The following is a 21334-nucleotide window of genomic DNA, read 5'->3' as shown; positions in this document are numbered from 1 at the left end:
ACAGGGAAGAGCTGGGGCACAAACAGGGACCAGGAATGAGAAGGCTTGTCCCTGAAACTGGGACAAACCTCACTCCCACTCCTCGCCTGGGCCGAGTGGCTTATCACAGACACTAGATTCCCTTCAGATGAACTACTCCCGGGTTTGAGATAGAAATGGAGTCTGGGGAGCTGGGAGGCCAGTGAGAGGAGGAGGAGGAGGAAAGAGGCAGCCTTGGGACAGGGAGGAGGGGCTCCTGCGACAGCAGCAGTGGGTGGGTGGCGTGTGCAGCCCTGCGCAGACCCCGGGCTTCCAGGCAGATGTTCAGGTAGCGGCTTTGTCAGGGCCCCAGCCCTGGGGGAGGACAGAGGCGCCCTGAAGAGTCCACTCCTGGGGAACAGTTCTCTGGGAAGTGACAATTTGAAGCCAGATTATTCAGTTACATTTGGCACTAAATGTTCCTTTTGCTATTCCTGGGCTTTTAGGAAAAGTCCTGTCTAAAGGCTCTAGGCTCAACCTGGACATGCTGGGGGCACCGAAGGAGGATCCAGCGTCCACCCTTGGGCCAATGCATTAAAAGAGAGCAGTACCCACTATCACCTCGCCTGGTGGCAAAAGCAAGAAGCAGTGAAGGGTTCCAGAGAAGGTGGATCTAGTGTAGCAGTCCCCACCACCATCCTCCCCCGGCCATGGCCAACCGCAGAGGGTCAGGACTTTTGTCTCATCAGGGCAGTTTTCCTTACGGACCCCTTTGGTGCATCTAGGCCTCCAGTGTCCTGTCACTTTCCTTTGACAAGCATCTATCCCTGGGTGAGGGCTACTTAGAGGAGAAAAAGACACGGTCAGAGGCTTGTCACAAACCCCACAGCCACCTCCCACTTCTCAGCAGGAAGCCCCTATCTCTATTAGGCCTTCCCTACTCACCCCCAGAACCATGCCAGAGAAGATGCCTTAAGAATCTGACATCATACACTAAGCCAGAATTTAAAAATAATTATATTAATAATAAATATGTTAAATTACATTTGAAACAATAAATAGAAAAATAAACTGATAAATAAAATCAACAGGTACAAAATGTTTCCAAATTTCAACCAAAAACAATACACAGACGACAGACAAGACAAATGGACATAACGGGAGGGTGCTAAATGCAATCATGGGAACTCTTCACAGTTTACGTCATGGCTCCCTCCTCGCTCGGTCACCCTTTCCTCTCCCCAGCTTGGAGACCAGGCGACTCAGTGACTGATATCTTTGGGGATTCTGGCCAGCACAGGGAAGCATCTGGTCCCTCCTCAATGCCCTTCTGCAAAGCACCCCCGAACCCCGGGGTGTACGGGTTCAGAGGAAGGGTGTGAGAGGCGGAGGCTGGACCGGGGCAGGCGGAGGAAGTCCCTACAGAGGCAGGTCGGTGCTGTTGTGCCGGGTTTTCCGGGCGGTGCCATCGTCTCGGGGCAGAGCCCTCTGCAGGTTGGACATGGCCACGGTCTTTTTGAGGTCAATCACGGCGTAGGAGTCTGAGCTGCGGGCAGGGTGGGTGGTGGGCACGGGGGCTTGCGGGACTGCAGGGCTCTGGGGCCCTTTGGAGCGGTCTCCACCCCAGCCCTTCAGCTCCACCTGGATGTAGTTGAGCTGCCTCGGGGGCTCAGGGCCTGGCCGGCGGAAATCAAAGTTGAAGACCCTCGGGGACCCTCGGCGGCGGGTCAGTGGCACAGGGAAGCTGCCATGGCTGCGAAGGACAGCCCGGGTGCTGGTGGACTTCTGCAGTGGGGTTTCGTCCTCCTCGCCATCAGGGAAGCCATTGGAGGAGGGAGTGAGCCCGTCCCTTGAGTCCCCGTCATCCCCGGCCTCCTCCCCCAGCTGCTGGGCGTGGCTCTCCCACACTGGGGGCAGGGAGGGCAGGTTCTCATAGTGCAGCAGGGCAGCCCGGCGGTGGGCAAGGCCATTCCAGCCCGGCTCCTCGGGGCTCTGTCTCCAGCCAGCTCCCGGCCGTAGCCCCCCGCTGACATTCTCATAGGTACACTTGGGCTGGGCGGGGCACTCTGAGGGGCCCTCGTTGTTGTTGTGGTGAGGGGGGTCACGAAGGCTGGGGCAGAGGCTCTGGCACTTCATTGTGTGCCGCCGAGCAGGGGTCGGGCCCAACACGAACTTCACCTGGCCCGGCTGCAAGAACACCTGCGGGTCCCGCTGGTCGGGGCCCCGGGCCTGTGAGGGGAAGGGCGTCCGACCCTCGGGCAGAGGCTGCAGGCAGTGCCGGCTCCTGCGCTGATCGTCCTCACTGGCTGGCGTGTTGACATAAGTGTGGGACTGACATAAGGGAGGGCCCGAGGGCAGAGAGAAGGAGAGAACAGAGGGGACAGAATGAGAGACAAGCAGCACAGCGGGTAAGAGCTGGGCTTTCCTCCAGGCCTTGTCCTCCAACTTCCAGGGAAGCTGCCTCCCTTTGTGGGGAGAGCAACGCGGCCCTATCAGTTTTCTTCCGCACATGAGCCTCACTTGGAGGAGGTACCCTATTTCCTGATCCCCAATTCCCACCCACACACAAGGAGGGGTCGGGCAGCTGCTTGCTCACCTGCTCATCGGGGGCAATGAGGGCATGGGTGGACTCTTCCCCAAGCGAGGGGTGTCGCAGGCTGCTCGTTGAGGGGCGTCGAGGTGCTGAGAATCGGGGGCCCTCTCCTGGGCAGCCAGGGAAACCATTGGCGAAGCTGGAGACGGTATAGCCTAGCGCTGGGCACAGAGGAGACAAGTCTAAGTGAGGGGTCCTTAAACCCCCTGCCACCACATGGGCGGCGTCCTGGGACTCCTCCAATTGGAGGGGAGATGCTCCCAGGGCCCACAGGGGTTCGCCCCACTGAACTGGCAGTTCCTCATTACCTTTCATCTATCTGTTCTTCAAACCCTACCCTTTCCCTCGAAGCTCAGCCTGAACCCCACTACACTTCCCCCATCGCCACTTAAAGCTCACCTTTCATCACTGGACCGACCCTTCACCTCCTTCTAGCTCTGCCGGTGAGCTCCAGGCAACCTCCCTGAAATCAGGGACTGTATTTCCATGTCTTCTGCCCTGCCACAAACCAGCCCTTGGAGCACAGAACACAGAGCAGGTGCTCAGTGGGGACCCAGTGAACGAACAAGCAGAAACTGTGAGGAGCTCTCCACTAGTCTCGTCATGGGCACCAGTTATGGGCAGAAATGCCTGCACCAGCCGTCAGGAAAGGTATACGGGTATGATCCAGTAGACGGAAGGAAGGAAGAAAAACGGCTCCAGAGTGCCATTTCCATGGAAACCCAATGTCTTTCTGTCTGCTCCCTGACCATTAGTCGATACAAGTTCCAGGACTCCCCCACTTCAGCTGGAGTCACCTGATTGGCCCACGCCAGATCTTACACATCCCTGAGAGTGGTTCTGATGATGGACACCGGTCCTGGAATGCTGGCTCACCCAGCCAGCCCCCCACCTGCCTGCCTGCCTCATGCTTCCAAGATTGGTGCTTCCTGGGCCGGCGTGTGTGTGTGTGTGTGTGTGTGTGTGTCTGTGTGTGTGTGTGTGTGTGTGTGTGTTGTGGTGCCAAGGACAGGTAGGTAGGTGTGTGTGTGTGTGTGTGTGTGTGTGTGTGTCTGTGTTGCGGTGCCGAGGACAGGGGTCTCCTCACCACTGGGAGGCTGGGGGGCCCGCGAGAGGTCGAGCTCCCCCGGATGGCTGTTGCGGGTAATGATGACTGGCTCTTCCATCACGTTGATGCTGTTGCACTGCATCAGATCCTGAAGGAGGTTGAAGATTTCCTCAGCCCGAGAGCACTTGAATGCAAATATCCCTAAGCAGGAGAGGAAGAAATGAGGCTCCTGATCCTGTGCCCAAAGGGAAGCATCAGAGAAGCTGAACCCATGCACAAAGCTCAGGAAATGTTGTGAGCTCCAGTTCCAGGCCGGCGGGGAGGGGCTGGGGGAGGTGGGGGTGAGGCGTGGGAGAGTCCCCTTCATCCGGAGTACTCTCCCCAGCAGACTCTAAACTCCAAGAGCTAAGGGAGGCGCTGGGCCCGAGCCCCTGCCCTCCCCCCACCTATTACCATCTGGAAATCCAATACTTTAGCTATGTTCCTCTGAGGTTCAATCATTTTCATCAGGATGTGTACATACAGGGGAGAGGGGAAGAGAATACAAATCAAAGTGAAAAGGGTAGTGTTAGATTAGTGGCCACTCCTCTTCACATGCTGCTCTCATATCCCTCTGCCGACCACCCTTTGCTCCCCAGAAAAAAGAGCTCTACCCAGAATACCAGCTCTATGCCCAATAGCCCTGAAGCTCTTTGAGGGCAGAGCTTGTTCACTGGGTACTTATCCCAGAACCTGGCCAGAGAGCACATGCCTACTGTGTACAGGCCTCCGACCTCATGGAGCTTAAACTCCGGCGCTGAGAGGATGGAAAGATGGGCAATCAGCTAAAGGACAACTATGGCTAAGTGATCACGTGGCCCCTCAGCACAGCCACCCTTACAGCTCCTCATACGCTAACACAGCAGCGCCAAGTCCTGGGGAGAGCAGGACTGGGCTGAGTACCTGTGACCCTGGAGGGCTGAAGATGCCCTCGGATTTTGTGCCAGTCTGGGATTCTGCACCCTGCCCTGTAACAGGGGCGCAGGGCCCAGGGCTCAGAACAGGCTACTTGGGGTGTGCGTGTGCATAGATCCACACCAAAAATAGACAAAGCTAGGCTGAGGTGTGGGACAGGAAGGATAGAGGCAGAGAGAAAAACCCTAGCAAACTATGTCGAGGGCTAAAAAATGCTGGGAAAACTTGGAGTTTTAGGAAAACCCTGTGTTGGCGCCCAGGGCAGCCCCTCCGGGATCCCACGTATGGATTAAATAGCACCAAGGAAGCCCCTTCCTCCCTTGTGTCTGCTCGTTGAGCGTGAGCTACCTCTGCCTCATGAGCTCCGAGGGTCAGATGCTGGGGTGGAGGCTCCCCCAGCCAACACAACCTGCCATTCATTCACTGGCGTTCTGGCGGTCTCATCGGAGGACCCTGTTCATTTCACCTCTGCATAGTCACGACGCCAACTCCATTTAACACAATCCCGTCCAGGACTCCTCCAGATCTTAGGTCTGGGTCCCAAACGGTCAGCCCAGACCACACCACTCCTTCAACGAGCGCTGGCTGGCTCTAGCCTTGACCTCATGGAACAACCCCTCCTACTCCTTGACCTCTGACTTGCAGGAAGAAAGGGGAAGAAGGGAGAATACATCACACTCCATTGCTCACAGGTGACGAGGGACAAAGATTAACCTCTTGCGGGTTACTCTGTCCACTGGGACCGAAGAGTCCTGCCCCTCTAAATCTATCGTTCCCAAGGCACTCAGCCCCAAGGATGCCAGAGCTTCCTGCCCGACCTTTCGCTATTCACAGGGTCCAGGGTATAGGACCTGTGGGCTCAGAAGAATGTCTGTTCCTACTTAGGGGTTAATAGGAACCCTTAAAATTGTAGTAAAGAGGGAGGAAGCATCACTTGCTTTTCCCAAGTAGGCTCTGGCCCAGGAGCACACTGACTCTTCCCCACTGGTCGTTCCCACGAAGGAACCCAGGCCAGGATGCAATGACCGAAGCAAAAGGGCACTGGCCCGGGAGCGCACTTAGTTCTGCATGAACACACTGTGTGCTCCTGACCATGACCCTTCCCTTCGTGGGCCAACACATGCCAAGTCAGCAGACTTGCCCCCAGTCTCGAGCTACGACTTCCAGCGCAAGTACCTGGCCCAGGTGCAAAAGCTCCTATCCCAGGGTGGGGCAGGGACTGGTACTCACCCTGGCCTGTCTGACACCGGCGGCCACTCTCAAAGGAAAAGAGGTTGGAATCGTAGCCATAGCGCCGCAGGCAAAGGTAAGGCCAGCGGACAGCCTCACGCCGATGCAGGTGAAGCACCAGCTCGCTCTGAGTCAGCTCCATCACCCCAGAGCCCAGTTCCACCCCCTCGTCATCCACATTTGTCACCTGGGGGTGGGGGGACAGAGGATCAAGGAGTGAGTCCAACAAGTGTGTATAGGTGCTCTGGGAGGCAGGCTGATGAGGAAGGACTACAGGTGGGGGGCTGAGGGGCTCCCCTGACTCACCATAGACCACAGACCACGATTACTCAGGGCCACTGATCCACGACAGTTCTCTAGGCCTTAGTTTTGTCATGTGGTCAGTGAGGAGAGCGACAGATGGTTAGTTGACCTCCAAGGTCAGATGGTTGGATGACCAAGGTTAGATAACTTCAGATAGTCCATGGCTTAGCAGCCGAGGATCAGATGTTAATGGGAGAAGGTGCTCAATTTGAAGTTCAAAATCTTAAGACCCTGGGACAGTCAAACCCAAGGCAAAACACATAAAGAGGGTGCCAAAAAAATGTATGCACATTTTAAGAAAGGAAAAAACTATTAAAATTGCAATACTCATATATACCGATAACAAAAGAAGAAAAGAAGTCACATTCGACTTCTGCAATTACGAAAGGTGCTCAAAGTGGTTCCCATCAGCGTCCAGACACTTCTGATTACGGCGAGCTACTGCTTGAGCAACGTTGACCAGTGTCCACTTGTATACACTTTTTTGGCACCCCCATACATACTGCCTCCCCAGTTGTAGGACCTTGCTGAAGGCTCCCTCTTGTGGTGAGCGGGAGAAACGCGTGCCTCACCCGGCAGGGAGTCAGGAGGGGTCTCCCCCTACAGGGAGGGAGGAGGGGCCAGGGTGCACAGGTGCCCTGGGCCTGGCCTTAGCTTCCCAAGGTAAACTGCAAACACCTTACCATGTGTTAAGCACTGTTTTAAATACTTTATATATTAACTCACAAATACAGACTTGCTGTTTTCTCCAAAAAAGTTGTATGAACAGAAGCGAATGTTCTAAAAATCACGATGCTTGCTACTGTATTACAGTATTTCCTCATTCTTGGTAGTACCAAGAGCCGCATAAACGTCAGTGGCCTGGGCTCCTTTTCCTCAGGCCACCTCAGAGGCTCTGATCTCGAGAAGGTTTGATGAGCCCACAGCCTCAGCCTGTCATTTCACCTTCCCTAGGGAGGCTGAGGCAACTCGACAGCGTGGGCCGGAGCCCAGGAGGCCATGGGGGGGGACTCAGGAGAGGAGGGGGCTGTGGGTACCTTGAACTTGGTGGGGTGGTTGTCTGGGATGCTGTCTCTGTTCAGGCAGCTGCAGCAGCTCCCCATGGTGTCAGAGCAGCCTCACCACCCTAGTGAGAAACATAAGGGATAAGAAAGTCACCAATCAGCTCCAAAAAGTCCTGCTTGAGGGGACTCTGGCATAACTCCCTTGCTGTGATCACCTACTCTGCCCAAAGGACTATATGACACAGCCCCTCCCTCAAGGGATTCCCAGTCTCAACCCAGAGCCAGACACACATTAGATAAACATTAATTCAAGTTAGCATGTGTTAAGGATTAATACTGACAGGGACGGAAAGAGCTTCTCAGAGGTATCATCTGATCTGGACCTGAAGACGTACGTAAGATTTTGGCCTATGTAATGATGGGGAAGGGAAGCCTGGGCAGCGGGAAAAGCATGAATAAAAGTAGGGACCCAGAAGAAGGGATTTGTATCAGGAGTTGGGTGCCAACCTAGGACCTCATCCAGATTCAGCAAAATAACTTGGGAATCACTCTTTTCCTTTCTTACCACAATCCCGACATCCATCTCAACTTTTTCTTTTTGATGTTCTCTCCAAATGAGGTGCGATATTATGGTCAAAAGATACACTCAGGAGATTGAACATTTACAACAGAAAACAATTTTTATAACCTTGGTTAGGTATTTCTTCATTAAAAAAAATGTTAGGTTTGCCTTTGTACAAAGGAAAGACAGAGGCCTTACTATCCGGCTTTTCCCTCCAAGATTATGGCATCTGGATTTACGTCACAACAGTCAGACCTGTGCCTAGCATGGAGAGGATACCACCGAGCTTAAGTGACCTAAGGGAGCGAAGACATGCATGGACTGATCCCAACCAGAAGTTAAGGGGTTGCAACTTGCTGCAAGAAATGAAAGAAATGAGCCTATAAGACTAGATATCCTTCTAGAACACTCGCTGAAAGTAAAGCTTTGAACAAGCCTGACCTGCACTTTCCATTCCTCCCAACTTGGGAAACTCGAGGAAAGTGGCTCCTATACACAGCTCTCACCTTACCCAGGCCATCGGGGAGCTGACCATGGGAGGGGCATGGGGAAGGACCCCCACTTTATTCCCCCTGTTCTTGGTGGGGCGTCATGCCAAGCAGTCTGTAGAGAAGTCACCTGGATCCCTCTGGGACACACCTGGGGCTCACCTAGCATAGGAGACAGAGACCTCAGGTTAGTGGAAACCTTCCATCCTCACCCCCAACTGTTAATGAAACTGATTTACTGTCAGTCCATCCCACCTGGTTATCTGTTCCAGGTCTAAAGAAACAGAAACACGATGAATAAAGCAAGATCAGGGGCAAAGGGACCACAGATTCCGAGCTCCAGAGGCCCTGAGGAGAAGCCCCTTGCATCAATAAGTTTGAAATCTGTGGCAGCCCAAGGCCTTTTAATGGCCTCTAAACTCCCATCGGAATCCTGTTACTACAACCAACACCAATACTACCACCTTACCTTTGCAGAGAACTCTACAAAGAGCTGGAAAGAGCACTGGCTTAAGAGGCAGGAAACCAAAATTCTAGTCTTGTTTTGTTGCTACTAAATATCTGGGAGTCGATACCTCACCACCACTCTAACTCCCACGCCAAGGCCTTAGTTTTTAAGGGAAATATTTGTAAACTGGGAGCTTCCAGCTTCAATAACCTCTGGAGATAAGTATATGGGACAAACATCATAAAAACAGACATTTTCCTCTTCCAGGACAATCTCCTTCAATATCACATTTGGAAGCTTGATAGATTTTCTGTTCCCCAAGCTCTGAAAGGCCTACAATTTTAACATAAATGCTAACAATAAGCCAAAAATTCAGGGCTCTGAGCCTCAGGTAGACAAGCTGACAAGCCAGGACCCTGAAGTCCCTCGCCATGCCACCCTCCTCTCTGGAAAAATATCACTTCCAAGGGCCCCTTGTGCTCTGCATCGTTGGAAAACTTCCCAGGTGAAGTTTTAAGATGATTACCAGGATATGACAGCCCAATGAGGGGGATTATGTTGGGGGGAACTGGAGGAGGGGGCTCTGGTTTGGGATAGGTGTGGATTAGGGGCGGAGTTAGAGGGGGTTATGCAGACTCAAAATACGTGAGAGGGCTGGGGACACGTGGGCGGTGTTCTGGATTCGAACGTGGTGCAAGGAGAACGCGGGGGGAGAGACTGATGGAGCAGAGGAATTTCAGCGCGGTGGGAGCATCTGGGGGCAGCCAGGAGAGAATGGTGGCTCTGCGGGCGTCTCCGGGGAATTCGCAGGGGGGGTTCTGAGGGCACCAGGACGTGCGAGGGTGTGTCGGGGGAGGGGGCGGGGGTTCTGGGGAGTGAGAGGCAGATTTAGGTCGCCAGGTTGTCAGGGAGCTTCTTAGACACCGGGAAGGAAAGGGGGAGGTCGGGGCCGCGCGTCGTCCTTCGATCCCCGCCCCCAATCCCGGGGTTCCACCACCCGCCCACCCGGGATTTCCTCGGGTGGGAGCAGAGACTGCGGCGCGCTGCGGCCTCGGTGGAGCCGCCTCGTCCCCGCCCCGCCGCGCCCCGACTCACATCGCCCCGCGGCCCGGGCGGCGCCGGGCCCCGCTCCCGGGTCCCGCTGCAGCAGCCGCCGCCCGCCCGGAGCTAAGGCCTCCCCGTCCCGCCCCGCAGCCGCGGGGTCGGAGGTCACCGGCAGCACCAACGAGACGCTGCGGGCGGGCGGACCCGCTCGGGGGCTACCGGCGCGCGGCCTAGAAGGTCCCCTTGGAGGACTTTGCAGTTGGGAGCAGGGAGCATGCGCACACGCCAGAGGGCGCTCCTGGCCCGAGGCTGAGAGCTCCCGGCGGGGGGCGGGGTGGAGACGGGCGGGGCGGGGCTAAGGGCACCAGAGGTGGGACCAGAGGTGTCCACTCCCGGGAGCAGAAGCGGGAGGAGGTGGAGGGAGAAACACAAAAGATGTGGGGAGGGGTCTGAAAGGACGGAAGGGAGAAGGGCAGTACGAGCGACCTCGGAAAGGGACTAAGAAAAGGGGCAGGGGCGGGGGAACCACTGGAGACACGGGGGGAACTCAGTGGGGTGGGGTCACAGAGAGGGGCGGGACTAGGAGGCCGGGCCGGGGCGGGGCGGCGGGGAACCTGCGGGTCGGAAAGGCGTCCTGCTCGGGGATTGGCCGAGGAGCCGGCATAAACGAAGCTTCCTGGTGTTTGCTCCGCGCGCGCGCAGGGCCGCGATCCAGGCACTGAACCCGGGGCCGTGGGGTGTGGCAGGGCGGTGGAGCCTGCACACCTTCCACCGCGGGATCCCACAAACGCTTTCCTCAGTCTGCAGCCCAGGCCCCTCCCGGAGCCGCCCTGCTCTACCAACCCCGGAGGGGCGGGAGCGGGTCGCGGGGGGCGTGGGAGAGCCTGGGCCGCGCTCTCCTGGAGGGCAGAGGCGGGCGCTGAACCTCGGGGTGGGGACTGAGTGAGGGGACCGACGGCGGGGTCCGTCCAGAACGTCCGGGACACCAGCGCGCGGCGAGGGTGAGACCCCAGCAGAATCCCGTCCACTCCCCTAAATTCCCAGCAGCCAGACTGGGAACCCCAGCCGACTCGGGCACACACCACGCCCAGCCTCGGAGGTGGGCCCTGTGAAGTACATGAAAAAACTTTGGGGATCTATCGAAAAGGCATTTGGCGGGATCGGACACTTCTTCCCTTCTCCCTCTCACTGTCCGGGGAAACTTTCCCATCACCTTTACTTCCTGGCTCAGGCTCTGCCTTTCAGGGGTGGATTGGGAAGGTCGAACACCGTGAATCTGGTTGCACCTGAGCGGGGGCGGGAAAAGGGGTTCAACCTTGTCCCTTGTCTAAGACGGGAAGAGGGAGGGGAATTCTGGAAGTAATCCAGCACGTTAGTAAGGTGGAGTCCAGTGCTTAGCGAAGATGGAGTTAGGTGGCTCTTGGGGAGGATGCAGGGTGAGGGTGAGGGCTGATTTCTGAGCCTTGTTTCTGTGTGGGACAATTTCATGCAAACTAGAACTAATCTGGAAGAAAGGGTGCAAATCCCCTTCTGAGGCCCCAGATGCGCCCCCACCTTTTGTGTGGCCTCCTCCCCCAAGCATCTCTTCCTGCCTGGAGCAGGCGTCAGTGCTGTTGGGGGAAGTGGCCATTCCTGGCCGGTGAGTGTGAATTGTCCATCCTGGCTGCCTTCCACAGGAAACCTGACCCGCGGACAGAACGGGAAGGAAGCAGGTGGGTGGGGAGCCAGGAAGCAGGGAAGGGTGGCACAAGACATCTAAAGGGGGGCTGTGGGCTGGAAAACAATATAATGTATAGTTCGAACCCTGTTCCCACCCCCAAAGCTGGGTCTTAGAGGCCGGGGATTTGGTGATGGCCCGCCTGTTCCCAGTTGCCAGTCAGAATCCATCCCAGCTCTCAAAAGGGGCCTCCTAAAGCTTCCCTTAGCCTTCTAATGTGACTTTGGGCAAGGTAATTAACCTCAATTTGTTTCAACTATAAAATGGGAAAATAGAAACTACCTGAGAGGATTGTTATGAGGATGGGTTATATTATGTAAAATGCTAGAATAGCCCCTGGCACAGAGTAAACATAAAAAAGCTTGCTCTGGTTATTTTTCTTCCTAGGCTGCTGTGTATATCTGCCCAGAGCTCTACCGCCATTCTGCCTAGTTTCATCCCTGTCTTACCCAGTAGGCTGTGAGCCCCTCAGGCCCGTTGCTTTTCTACTTCCGTATTTATTCCCCACCCCCAAGATTCTGTGGAGCTCCCAGGGTTTGCCCAGAGAAGGGCTGAAGAGATGCACTTAGAATTGTCCAATGAAATTGCTGCTATAGATAGAAGCTAGAAGCACAAGATTTTCCTCTGACCTCAAGTTGCCTATAGACTAGGTGAGCTGAGAGAGACACAGAAATATTAGGTGCTAACTCTGAGGCACTGAATATACTTATTACTTCTGGAGCTTAGAGAAAGGAGAGCAGTTATGGACTGGAGAGGCTAGGAAGGGCTTCCTGGTGAAGTGGTCCTTTCATCTGGCTCAATCCTACAGCTGGAACAGTTGGGCCGGGCCGTATGTAGGGAATGGGGAGTAAGCAGGCTCACTGGGGTGCTAAGTGTACAATAAGAGTGGTGGAAATTAAGGCTAGGGAGATGGGGAAGAAAGGAGTAGTCTGCCTAAAGGCTCACCAGAAAGGGAAAATGCCCTCTCCCCTCACTGTGGGACTCTTTCCTCCATCCCAATCTTAGGAGACCCCGGGTTTGAGTTTCAGAAACTCTGGAGCTGAAAGGCCTGGCCTCAACATCTGGCTCTGCCACTTTTTATAGCTTTGTGACCATGGGCATACCATTTATGCTCACCGAGTCTCAGTTTGACCATCTGTAAAATGGAGACAAAAATACCACCTAACTTGCCTGGTTGTTGGGAGGGTTGAATGAGAGAATGCCTATAGAGCACTTAGCACTGCCTAGTAGCACATTCATTGTAAGGGCCCAATAAATGGGAGGTGTTCTTGTGATTTTTCCGGGCAGACTTTGCCACCAATGTCGGTGATGAACTCTGGCTGGCCCCACCGAGGGGAGAGCCTCACCGCTCAGGAGCCAGGTCTACCAGAGAACTTAGACAGTAATCCAGGCCACCTGCCAGAGGAAGACCCCGAGGAGACCCCTGCTCAGGTAGTAGGAGTCCTGCTGTTCCCTGAGACCGACATGCCTCCCTTCTGTAGACCTCCTCCCATTCACACCAACTAGGAGGTAGTTAGCCTGTGTTCCCAGGCTCCGTGGCCCTTTTCTGTTTGCAGGAATCCCCGTCTCCACATCCCTCTCAGGTCACGGGGGTTCAGTTTGAATGCAATGTATCCACATGAATACACACTACCTTTCTTAGGGGGCCTGTGTTGTCGAAGCAGACCTGAGGAGCTTTGGCCCTAAAAAGGGGGTGATTTCAAGTATAAGAAGGGAAGCTATTTTGGGGTGTGAGGCCCCCCGTGCCTCCCCCAGTCAGATCACAAATGCAGGAGTGGATCAGCTGTCCTGGTGATCTTGCAGGAGTTGATTGTTGAAATGGAGGGTGGTGCTTGGAAGTTGTTCCAGATGAGAGAAGAGCTGGCAAGAAGAAGGGGAGGAAAGAAGAGGAAGGAAGGAAAACCTAGTTCTACTCCTCGTCTGCTGTCTCCTCAGAATCCTGAAGTTCTGAGCTTGGGGCTCGCTGGCCTGGACACCAACCAAGTCCCCACCTGGCCTGGGCTTCGGACTCTGCTGCAGCAGCTCCCTCCACAGGATATCCATGTGGGTCTCCCTCTCCCCAGCTTCCCTCTCTTTGGCCTCCTTCTCTTTACAGACTGTGGGAAGAACCTTGGTCCAGAAGTCAGGGAACATGGACTTAAGGCCTAGCTATGCCACTAATTGGGGGAAGTCACCCCCACCCCCTTCCTGAGTTTCCACATCTACATAATGGGTACAGTTATCTACATACTAGCCGTTCTGCCCACCACAATGCTTAGCTGAAGAGCAAATGAGAAAATGGACATGAACAACTTTTGAAACCAATAATGGAATGTACAAATGTAGGGAGTATGGTTAAGTATTTATTGAGGCCCTATGAGTGCCCAGGCTAAAGGCTTACAATTCAATTGGGAAGGCAAGGCAGAAGAATAGGGAATAAATAGGGAAAACACAATGGGAAGTGATATTGAACTATGGCTTATTGGGAGCAAGGGCCTAAATATACGGTGAAAGAACTAAGTGCTATAAGGCTATCAGACCTGAGCGGTAACCATTCCTGGGGTGGGAGGAAGTGAGACCCAGGTGGATTTACTGGAGCTCTTGTCCCTTTTCCCCTCTCCATCTCAATACCTGTCTATGCTCTTATCACCTGCACCTCCCTGAGGGTTCTGCAACCTTCCTTTGACCAGCAGCTAAGCCTTCTCTCTCCAATCAAACTTCAATCTTGCCTGCTGGGGCTCCCCCAGTCACAGTGGAGGCCTGTTTCTGCAGGAGCGATACTGCCTGGCCCTTGGGGAGGAGGAGCTGGTGGAGCTGCGGCTCTTCTGTGACCAGCGGAGGCGAGAGGCCCTTGGACAGGGGGCGTTGCGCCTGGTACCTCCCAGGCTAGAAGAATGTACCTGTGAGAAGGTATGTAGTACCCACCCCCCCTGCAATATTCCCCTTCCTCCACTCGGCCCTCACTTTTGCAGGAGCTAGCTTCTGGGACTCTGGTGGGAAAAGGGTTTGGGGATTGACAATTTGGCAAGCTTTAGGAAAAGGGAAACCAAGTTTGGGGGTTCTTAGTGGAGCCTGCAGTGGAGGTGGGCTTGCACAGGGGTATGGGAAGAACAGTTAGGTTGGGGTTGGGAGGGAAGTCAGGAGAGAAGCTAGGAGGGTGGGTGGTATCCCTTCTGAGCAGCCAGCACACCTCCCCCACACACACACCCCCTGCAGTGCAGGGACCGGCTGAGGCCAGGGGAATACGGAGTATTTGCAGCCCGGGCAGGAGAGCAGCGTTGCTGGCACCGGGCTTGCTTTGCCTGCCAGGCCTGTGGCCAAGCCTTGATAAACCTCATCTACTTCTACCACAATGGGCATCTCTACTGCGGCCGTCATCATGCTGAGCTGCTGAGGCCGCGCTGCCCTGCTTGTGACCAGGTACAGCCCTGAGAGGAGGGGGTCTGCTCAGCTTCCCACGTGGCAGGATGTAAAGGTCCACCTCTCCCAATAACTCAGTCAGAGTGGAGTAGGGAGAACTGGGAACCAGCCTGGGACCTTTGTGTTCCCATTATTCTGACGAGCTCGGGGCATGTGGGACTCTGTGCCTTTGTGGCCTCCACCATAACAAGCAGAGTCCCCCAAATTTTCTGGGACTGAGAATTTCTCCGGAGCAGGGACTCTTAGACAGACATTCACGTCGGTATTCCGCGTACCCAGGGCTGTGCCTGATCATGCGAGGAACTCCGTTAATGTCAGCATGAAGCAGCGCAGAACCCTAGGTTGGGAGTCCAGGCGACCAGTCGCCAGCGGCTGTGCCACCTGCTAGCTGGGGAATCCTGGCTAAGCCAGTCAGCCCTGGCTGCGTCCGAGACTAGTTGAGTAGATCAAATGATAATGTCCGTAGACGTGCTTTAGCGTTAACTAGGTATAAGTGGTTTTGGGATGAATGAATGAGTGACTGAATGAATGAGTCGTTCCCCTCTCCCTCTCCCAGCTGATCTTCTCCCCGCGCTGTACCGAGGCTGAAGGACAGCGCTGGCACGAGAACCACTTCTGCTGCCAGGACTGCGCTGGGCCCTTAGGCGGGGGACGTTATGCCCTGCCCGGGGGCGGCCCCTGCTGCCCTACCTGCTTTGAGAGTCGCTATTCGGATGCCAGCTCGAGCCCGGCCGGGACACTGGAAGGGAGAGTGTCCCTTGGTAAGGGAGGGAAAGGTGCAGATCAAGGGGGAAGGGGACAGCGGCTTGGGCTGAGCTGAGGAGGGGGTTCTCCCGGGCTGGGACCCTCGCCCCGGTCCCACGCCGTCCCGTCCCTCCAGCAGCGCCCCCGTCCCCCAACCGCATACCCCAGACCCGAGCCTCGGGGCCCGCAGCTCTCACCGCGCGTCCCTGGCCAGAGCGCTCCAAAGGCCTCCCGAGCCCACCCCGCGTCGCGGTTGAGGCTGCGGCGGGACTGGTTCCTGGACTGGGGACGCGGCCGCCCTCTGGTGGGCGGAGGCGGGGAGAGGCGGGGAGCCCGGGGGAGGACAGGCGGCGGCGGCGGCGGCGGCGCGCACGGCCTGGGGGCGGGGCGGGAGGCTGGGCCTGGCTTCAGGGGACCGCCCTGCGGGGACCTGGGAGGGGGAGACTCGCGTCTCAAGGTGGGCGTGTCTGACCCGGCCCGGAGCAGGGGAGGCGGGGCTCCACAGAGTTGACGGAGGGGATCGCGCCCCACTGCACGCCGCCGCCGTCTCCGGAGCAGCCCTTCTCGCCGCTGCCGCCAGCTCCAGTCGAGAAACCCAGAGCGGGGTGCATGGATCCATCCCGGAGGACAGCCGAGCTGGGGACAAGGCGGAGGCACCCAACGGGCGGGAGCAGAGCCCCCTGGAGACTCCCCTTGATCTGCTGCAGGACTCCCGGTGCCCCAGCTGCTCTTCCTCTGACTCAGAACCCGAAGGATTTTTCTTAGGCCAGCGCCTTCCCGGGCCCTGCAAGAGCCCCGGAAGCCCCCAAGCTGGGGACATCGATACCTCCAAGAAACATTGCATCATTTGCTAGTGGCGCGGCCCGGAGAAGGGGGAGTGGGGGGGGGGAGAGGGGTGATCTGTAAGGGGACAGCGAGGCTCTCCTCCCCCTATAGAAACCCTAGGCTGACGGAAATCAGAAGCACGCCGGGGAAAGGCGGCGAGGTGACTGACTCGAGTACTCCCCCTTCAGCACGCGCATTACATGACTGATGGAGACTTTCTTGGGGAGCTCCATTCCCCCAAAATACGCATCCCCTGCTGAGCTAGCCACAGGCTGGGACAGCCGCATCCCTGGCATCCTTCCTCCTGAGCCAATGAAGTGATCACTCAGAGGCCACGTGTGACAGTGACCGGCTGGGGGACCCGAAGGCCTGGAGGGAGCCGGAGGGGCAACCCGGCCAGGGGACCGCAGAGCTGGGCAGAGATAGTGGCCGCGCAGCCGGGGAATCACACCCCTTTCCCCGGCCACCGACCGAGCTCAGCCTGCAGCAGCCCCCGCCCGCCGAGAGCCCGCGGAAGTGCGACACCGGAAGCGCGTGGTTGGCCCGCGCCTGCGCGCTGCGGCACCGGCGGCCTTGCGGAGCGGGAGGGTGCTGCGATGGCCTCTACTGCGGTCGTGAACCCTGGCGGCCCGGCAAATGAAGCTCCCGAAATTCCAGACAACGTGGGAGATTGGCTTCGGGGCGTCTACCGCTTCGCCACGGACAGGAATGACTTTCGGAGGTAACCGAGGCCCCGGAGCCTGGCCCCTTCGTCTCTCCACGCCGTACACTTAATCGGCCGCGTTTCCCTTCTTCGCCGAGGCTGGCGCCTCCGGGTTTTTTTTTTTTGCTTTTACACCGGATCATCTCGGTCGGGTTGTGCTGCACTGAGGTCCTTGACCGGTAGCCCTCCCGTGCGGTAAAAGCGACCTTTTCAGTCACCCGGCTTTGTCTAGAGAATTTCCTCCTGACCTGGGGGGGGGCCCGGGGAAAGGAGGCGCCAATACGTGAAGGGGCCTTTCGACCCTGGGCGAGTGCTTGATTGGCCTTTGCATTAGACCCTGCTGTTATTAGACACGGAAACCAACTCTAAGTAACTGTGGATCTTGGGCAGCCTGCCATGTCAGATGAACGCTCCTGCAATCTACAACAGTGTTTTTGCCTCGGAGAAGTTTGGCCAGGGTGGTGGTGGGAAGCCCCTTCCCCCAGTATCTTTTGTTACCCAAAGATAAGTGAATCAGTGACTACAGCGTTAGTGAAATACATTCTTTTTCCAGGAACTTGATCCTCAATTTGGGACTTTTCGCTGCGGGAGTTTGGCTGGCCAGGAATTTGAGTGACATTGACCTAATGGCACCCCAGCCAGGGGTGTAGCTGAATAGGTAAGCGCTTAACCTCTGCTCTTCCTGTCTTAGGAGTCCTGGCGGCTGGGAGAAGCAATAACTTTATCAACTGTTCACAAAATATAGGAGACTTGATGTAGAACCCTTGGCAGTTTCCTAAATGTTTCCAGATGTTGCAAGGGATTTGAGTCTCTTACCAATTTCCCTGTGGTGTTTTTACATTTCTAATGCCACCTGTTGTCCTGTCTGATTGTAGACACATGGAACCCGTGCTGTACTTGAATCTTCCAAAAACAGCCTCCAATCTGTGATCATCACACAACTTGCCCTGATGGCAGCTGAAGTTTGATTCAGATGTCACCTTCCCTTCTGTGCCTGATTTGCTTTTCTTCACTGAGTCCACTCCATTCTCTGGTCAGTAGTCAGGCTTCAGCTAAAGTGTTGTCCTTTCCTAAAGTTCTGTACATAGTTCCCAAGTTTCTGCAGGGGGTGATCTGTGCTCTTGTTTTGAGGAATAACCTAATAATATTTTAATAGTTAATTTGAAATAAAGACTGCACACAAAGATAGCCATTTTTTAATTCTTTTAATAAGAAACTTCGGCTTACAAAAACAAGGTGTAAAAAGTTGATTTACAAAAAATCATAAAAACATGATTTATATTTCACACTCGAGAGACAGGAACAAGCCCCAAATGTGGGTTGTAACAGGTGGTTTGCTTCATATTGAAAGAAAAACAATGGGAACTGTAGCCACCGTACATTGATGTTAACATAGGATGAAGATTATTCTTGAGGAATTTCCATTTTTGAGCAGTACTAGGGGAAGAAGCCATTTGGTGTTGCATAGCATGTTAGTGCACCAGGTGGGGTTTTCAGGCACCAGGGAGTCATTGTCGCTGTAATAGAATGGGGTTTGTGGGCAGAAAGAGGGCAGTGGTGTGCAGGTGGAGGCACTGTGTTGAGTAAGCCTGGGCAATGGGCACGAAAATCAGCAGCTGCCTGAGAAAACTGCTTCCTTCACAAGGAAATACATGTCCTCTGACCCTGAAATGCATGTGCCGCCGAGTTTGGGTTCTTTGTAAATGGAATAGGTGAGGAACTGGCATGGAAAGCCTCGTGGGCTTAGACAGACGTGGAGAGAGACAGTTGCCCCTTGGCAACTTTTCTAGTTGATTACTAGGCATTTTTTAAAACAATGCTTTTTCATACCTAGTCTTTTACGGAACTGGTATGGGATCAAGGGATATGCATTGGAAAGGAGGGTCAGTGTAAATGTACCACAGCGGCCTATTTGTTACAGTTGACAGATGTTGTCTCTAGTAACCTGTTTCACTAAAGATAAATAGGACACAATAGTTCCTCTTTACCCTGATGGCAAGTATGTATCTCATTAAGAAAGCTGTTTGAGAATTAGTTACATATTTTTGTTTAAAAAAAAAAAAAAGCAAGCACCATTTTCTTGTATTAGTCAGGTAGGTCCCATCAGTTCGGAGGAAGGAGTTTGAGCCTGTGTGAATTCAGGGCTGTGGCTGGCTTAACGTGCAACCAGGACCCTTTAAGCGTCTACAGTGGGACACATGATCTGACAGGTATATATCCTACTGGGTGTTGAGATAAAGAAGAGTCACATATATGAGAGCAAGGCTTAGGTTTGAAGCCATCATCCCTCACATGGACACCAGGAAGGGAACTTAAGCTGTAACAGATTCTAACCCCATTCCTGCCTGCATCAGACCACTGCTAAGGCAAGTGGCAGCATCTCCTGTTCTTTATAGGAATGAAACTTACCAGCCTTGAAGTCTGCTTCCAGATCTACTCATAATTATGAACAGTTCTATTTGATAAAGTTTCAAAGCTCAAAATCAAAATCCAGCAAAAACTAATACGTGGTAGCTTCCAAAAGCATCATTCAAATTTCACTCAAAATGTAATGCTTTATATTGTATGTCAACTGTAATTGAAAGAAATAAAAACATTGAATGTTTTAGCTTCAAGTAATAGTGTTCACTATTGGCTGGTTTGTAAAGCCATAATGCTGGTAAGGTAAAGTTTCATTTAAATTGGCTTAGTTCTTCAAAGTGATAAGACTTTAGTAAATAAAGCTACCAAATTGACAGTTTCAAAAATCATGAAAAATCCTCTTTAAATAGAAGTGCTGGCTTTCACCATGCCAGTCTCCTCCGGGGGAGTCAGTTTTACATCCTATCACAGTTTTCAGCCCTGGCCAGTTATCACAGTACTATGAAAGTCTCTTCTACTAGCTAGTTGGATTTCAAATGGAGACATGCCAGCTGATGTAAGTATGGAAAGAGTCCACAAAAATGACTATTCACCTCACGGCTATAGTAGCTATGGTACATTTAGAGCAATGTGTGGGTTGAATGAATACACAGTGGTTAAAGTCCTAGACCCAGAGAATGGTTAATTTAAATGTGGAAGATATAAACTAAACTCATATTTAGAAGGAGCTTTTCAGCTGTAGTGCTGACTTCAAAAAAGAATCTGACCTACTAGGGAGATGGCAAAAAACTAACTGGCCATGGAAGGTTTCACTCCAAAGATAGAAGTCCTTCAGCTAATTAAACCAGTAATTGGGCTGAGGGACCCAGTTCTTAAATGTGCTTAGAGTGGTGAGCTTTTGAAAAATCCTTTGGTGAAGTCTCGAGCTCAGTGGGAACCTTAAGGTCAGAGTGAAAGGGCATGCTATAAACCACCCTGCGGGTGAGCGGACAGGTCTCCTTCCACAGCCACTCAGCATTGGCCAGGGGAAGGGGCTGGGATGGGTTCTTTGAGCCTTTTCTTTTGCATATTACACAGTGCACTGGCTTACCTTAAAATCTCAACTAAAAGGTTCACATATAGGGGATTGTGTTCTACACTGCTTCCTGAAAATCTGTGCAAAACAACTTCAGAACAAATGAAAGGAATAGCATTTCGGGAAGACCCATTTTTGTTGGACTTCTACCAGAAGTTGCCCAGCATTAGAAAAACGAAAAGGCCTTTTCTGAATGTTTGTGCTCTCCCAACCAGCTGGAAAAGCAACCCTTCCACTCACAAGATATAACCGTAGATAGGGGTATAACATACGTTTAAGAAAGGGTGGCCCTCCCAGCTTGATTTGAAAAGGCCCGAGTTAATGTTTTGACCATAAAAGGGGTGGTGAAAAAAACTGGGGTACATAGTCTGCCTTGAAAAGCAGCCGTTTCATGAATAATCACAAATACAAAGATTTTGGACATTACAGAAAAATTTCAGATCTTGCTGGTAAGAATAATTTGCTTTCACACACACGAGATACGAAATGCTTTAAAAAAGTCTGATACCAAATGTCCTTTACACTATACAGACCAATTTGCCACTTGAAATAAGAAGGAACCCCTTCCCTTAATCTTTTCAATCCCATGCAAACCATAATTGGGTACAAGGCACCAGATTTTATGAATTGTATAAAATTAGTTCACAAAACTTTATCAGTAAGTAAAACAAATTCCATTTCTCCCGCCCTGCCTGCCCACCCCTATCCCACCCCCCACACCCAACCACGTTTTCATTCTGCACTACTGTCCACTTCTCAGGCTTATGCTGGGGCCCGGCTGGGGCCCATACTTCACTGCCAGCCAACCCACCCCATTAATTCTTGCACTTGGATGGAACTGTAAGCATAGCTAGAGAAGGGAACTCATACAATCATTG

The 21334-nt window shown here is 53.7% G+C and overlaps 3 protein-coding genes across 6 annotated transcripts; 2 read left to right on the top strand and 1 right to left on the bottom strand.

The window, feature by feature from the left end:
- Positions 1–955: 955 nt before the first annotated feature.
- Positions 956–9808, bottom strand: FRS3 (fibroblast growth factor receptor substrate 3). Of its 2 annotated transcripts, XM_081044867.1 has the most exons (7): positions 9684–9808; positions 8159–8302; positions 7124–7212; positions 5784–5970; positions 3639–3800; positions 2555–2712; positions 956–2289 (listed from the first exon to the last, which is right to left on the bottom strand). In XM_081044867.1, the coding sequence occupies exons 3-7, from the start codon at positions 7187–7189 to the stop codon at positions 1378–1380; spliced, it is 1485 nt and encodes a 494-aa protein (XP_080900993.1). In that variant the 5' UTR covers positions 7190–7212; positions 8159–8302; positions 9684–9808; the 3' UTR covers positions 956–1377. The 2 variants fall into 2 exon arrangements, with proteins under 2 accessions (XP_080900993.1, XP_080900994.1); XM_081044868.1 differs by lacking the exon at positions 9684–9808 and having other exon boundaries at positions 8164–8291.
- A 558-nt stretch (positions 9809–10366) lies between these two features.
- PRICKLE4 (prickle planar cell polarity protein 4) lies at positions 10367–16453 on the top strand. Of its 3 annotated transcripts, XM_081044869.1 has the most exons (8): positions 10367–10731; positions 11309–11344; positions 12637–12780; positions 13285–13392; positions 14101–14238; positions 14545–14748; positions 15305–15509; positions 15979–16453. In XM_081044869.1, exons 3-8 carry the CDS (start codon positions 12649–12651, stop codon positions 16344–16346), a joined length of 1155 nt encoding a protein of 384 aa, XP_080900995.1. In that variant the 5' UTR covers positions 10367–10731; positions 11309–11344; positions 12637–12648; the 3' UTR covers positions 16347–16453. The 3 variants fall into 3 exon arrangements, with proteins under 3 accessions (XP_080900995.1, XP_080900997.1, XP_080900996.1); XM_081044871.1 differs by lacking the exons at positions 11309–11344; positions 14545–14748 and having other exon boundaries at positions 10372–10731; XM_081044870.1 differs by lacking the exons at positions 10367–10731; positions 14545–14748 and having other exon boundaries at positions 11249–11344.
- A 199-nt stretch (positions 16454–16652) lies between these two features.
- TOMM6 (translocase of outer mitochondrial membrane 6) lies at positions 16653–18206 on the top strand. The gene is made up of 3 exons (XM_081044872.1): positions 16653–17038; positions 17574–17678; positions 17896–18206. The coding sequence occupies exons 1-2, from the start codon at positions 16914–16916 to the stop codon at positions 17668–17670; spliced, it is 222 nt and encodes a 73-aa protein (XP_080900998.1). The 5' UTR covers positions 16653–16913; the 3' UTR covers positions 17671–17678; positions 17896–18206.
- Positions 18207–21334: the final 3128 nt, after the last annotated feature.

The sequence above is a fragment of the Rhinolophus hipposideros genome (genome assembly GCF_964194185.1).
Source record: "Rhinolophus hipposideros genome assembly, chromosome: 3".
Taxonomy (NCBI): domain Eukaryota; kingdom Metazoa; phylum Chordata; class Mammalia; order Chiroptera; family Rhinolophidae; genus Rhinolophus; species Rhinolophus hipposideros.
This window is presented reverse-complemented; position numbering and strand designations above follow the sequence as displayed.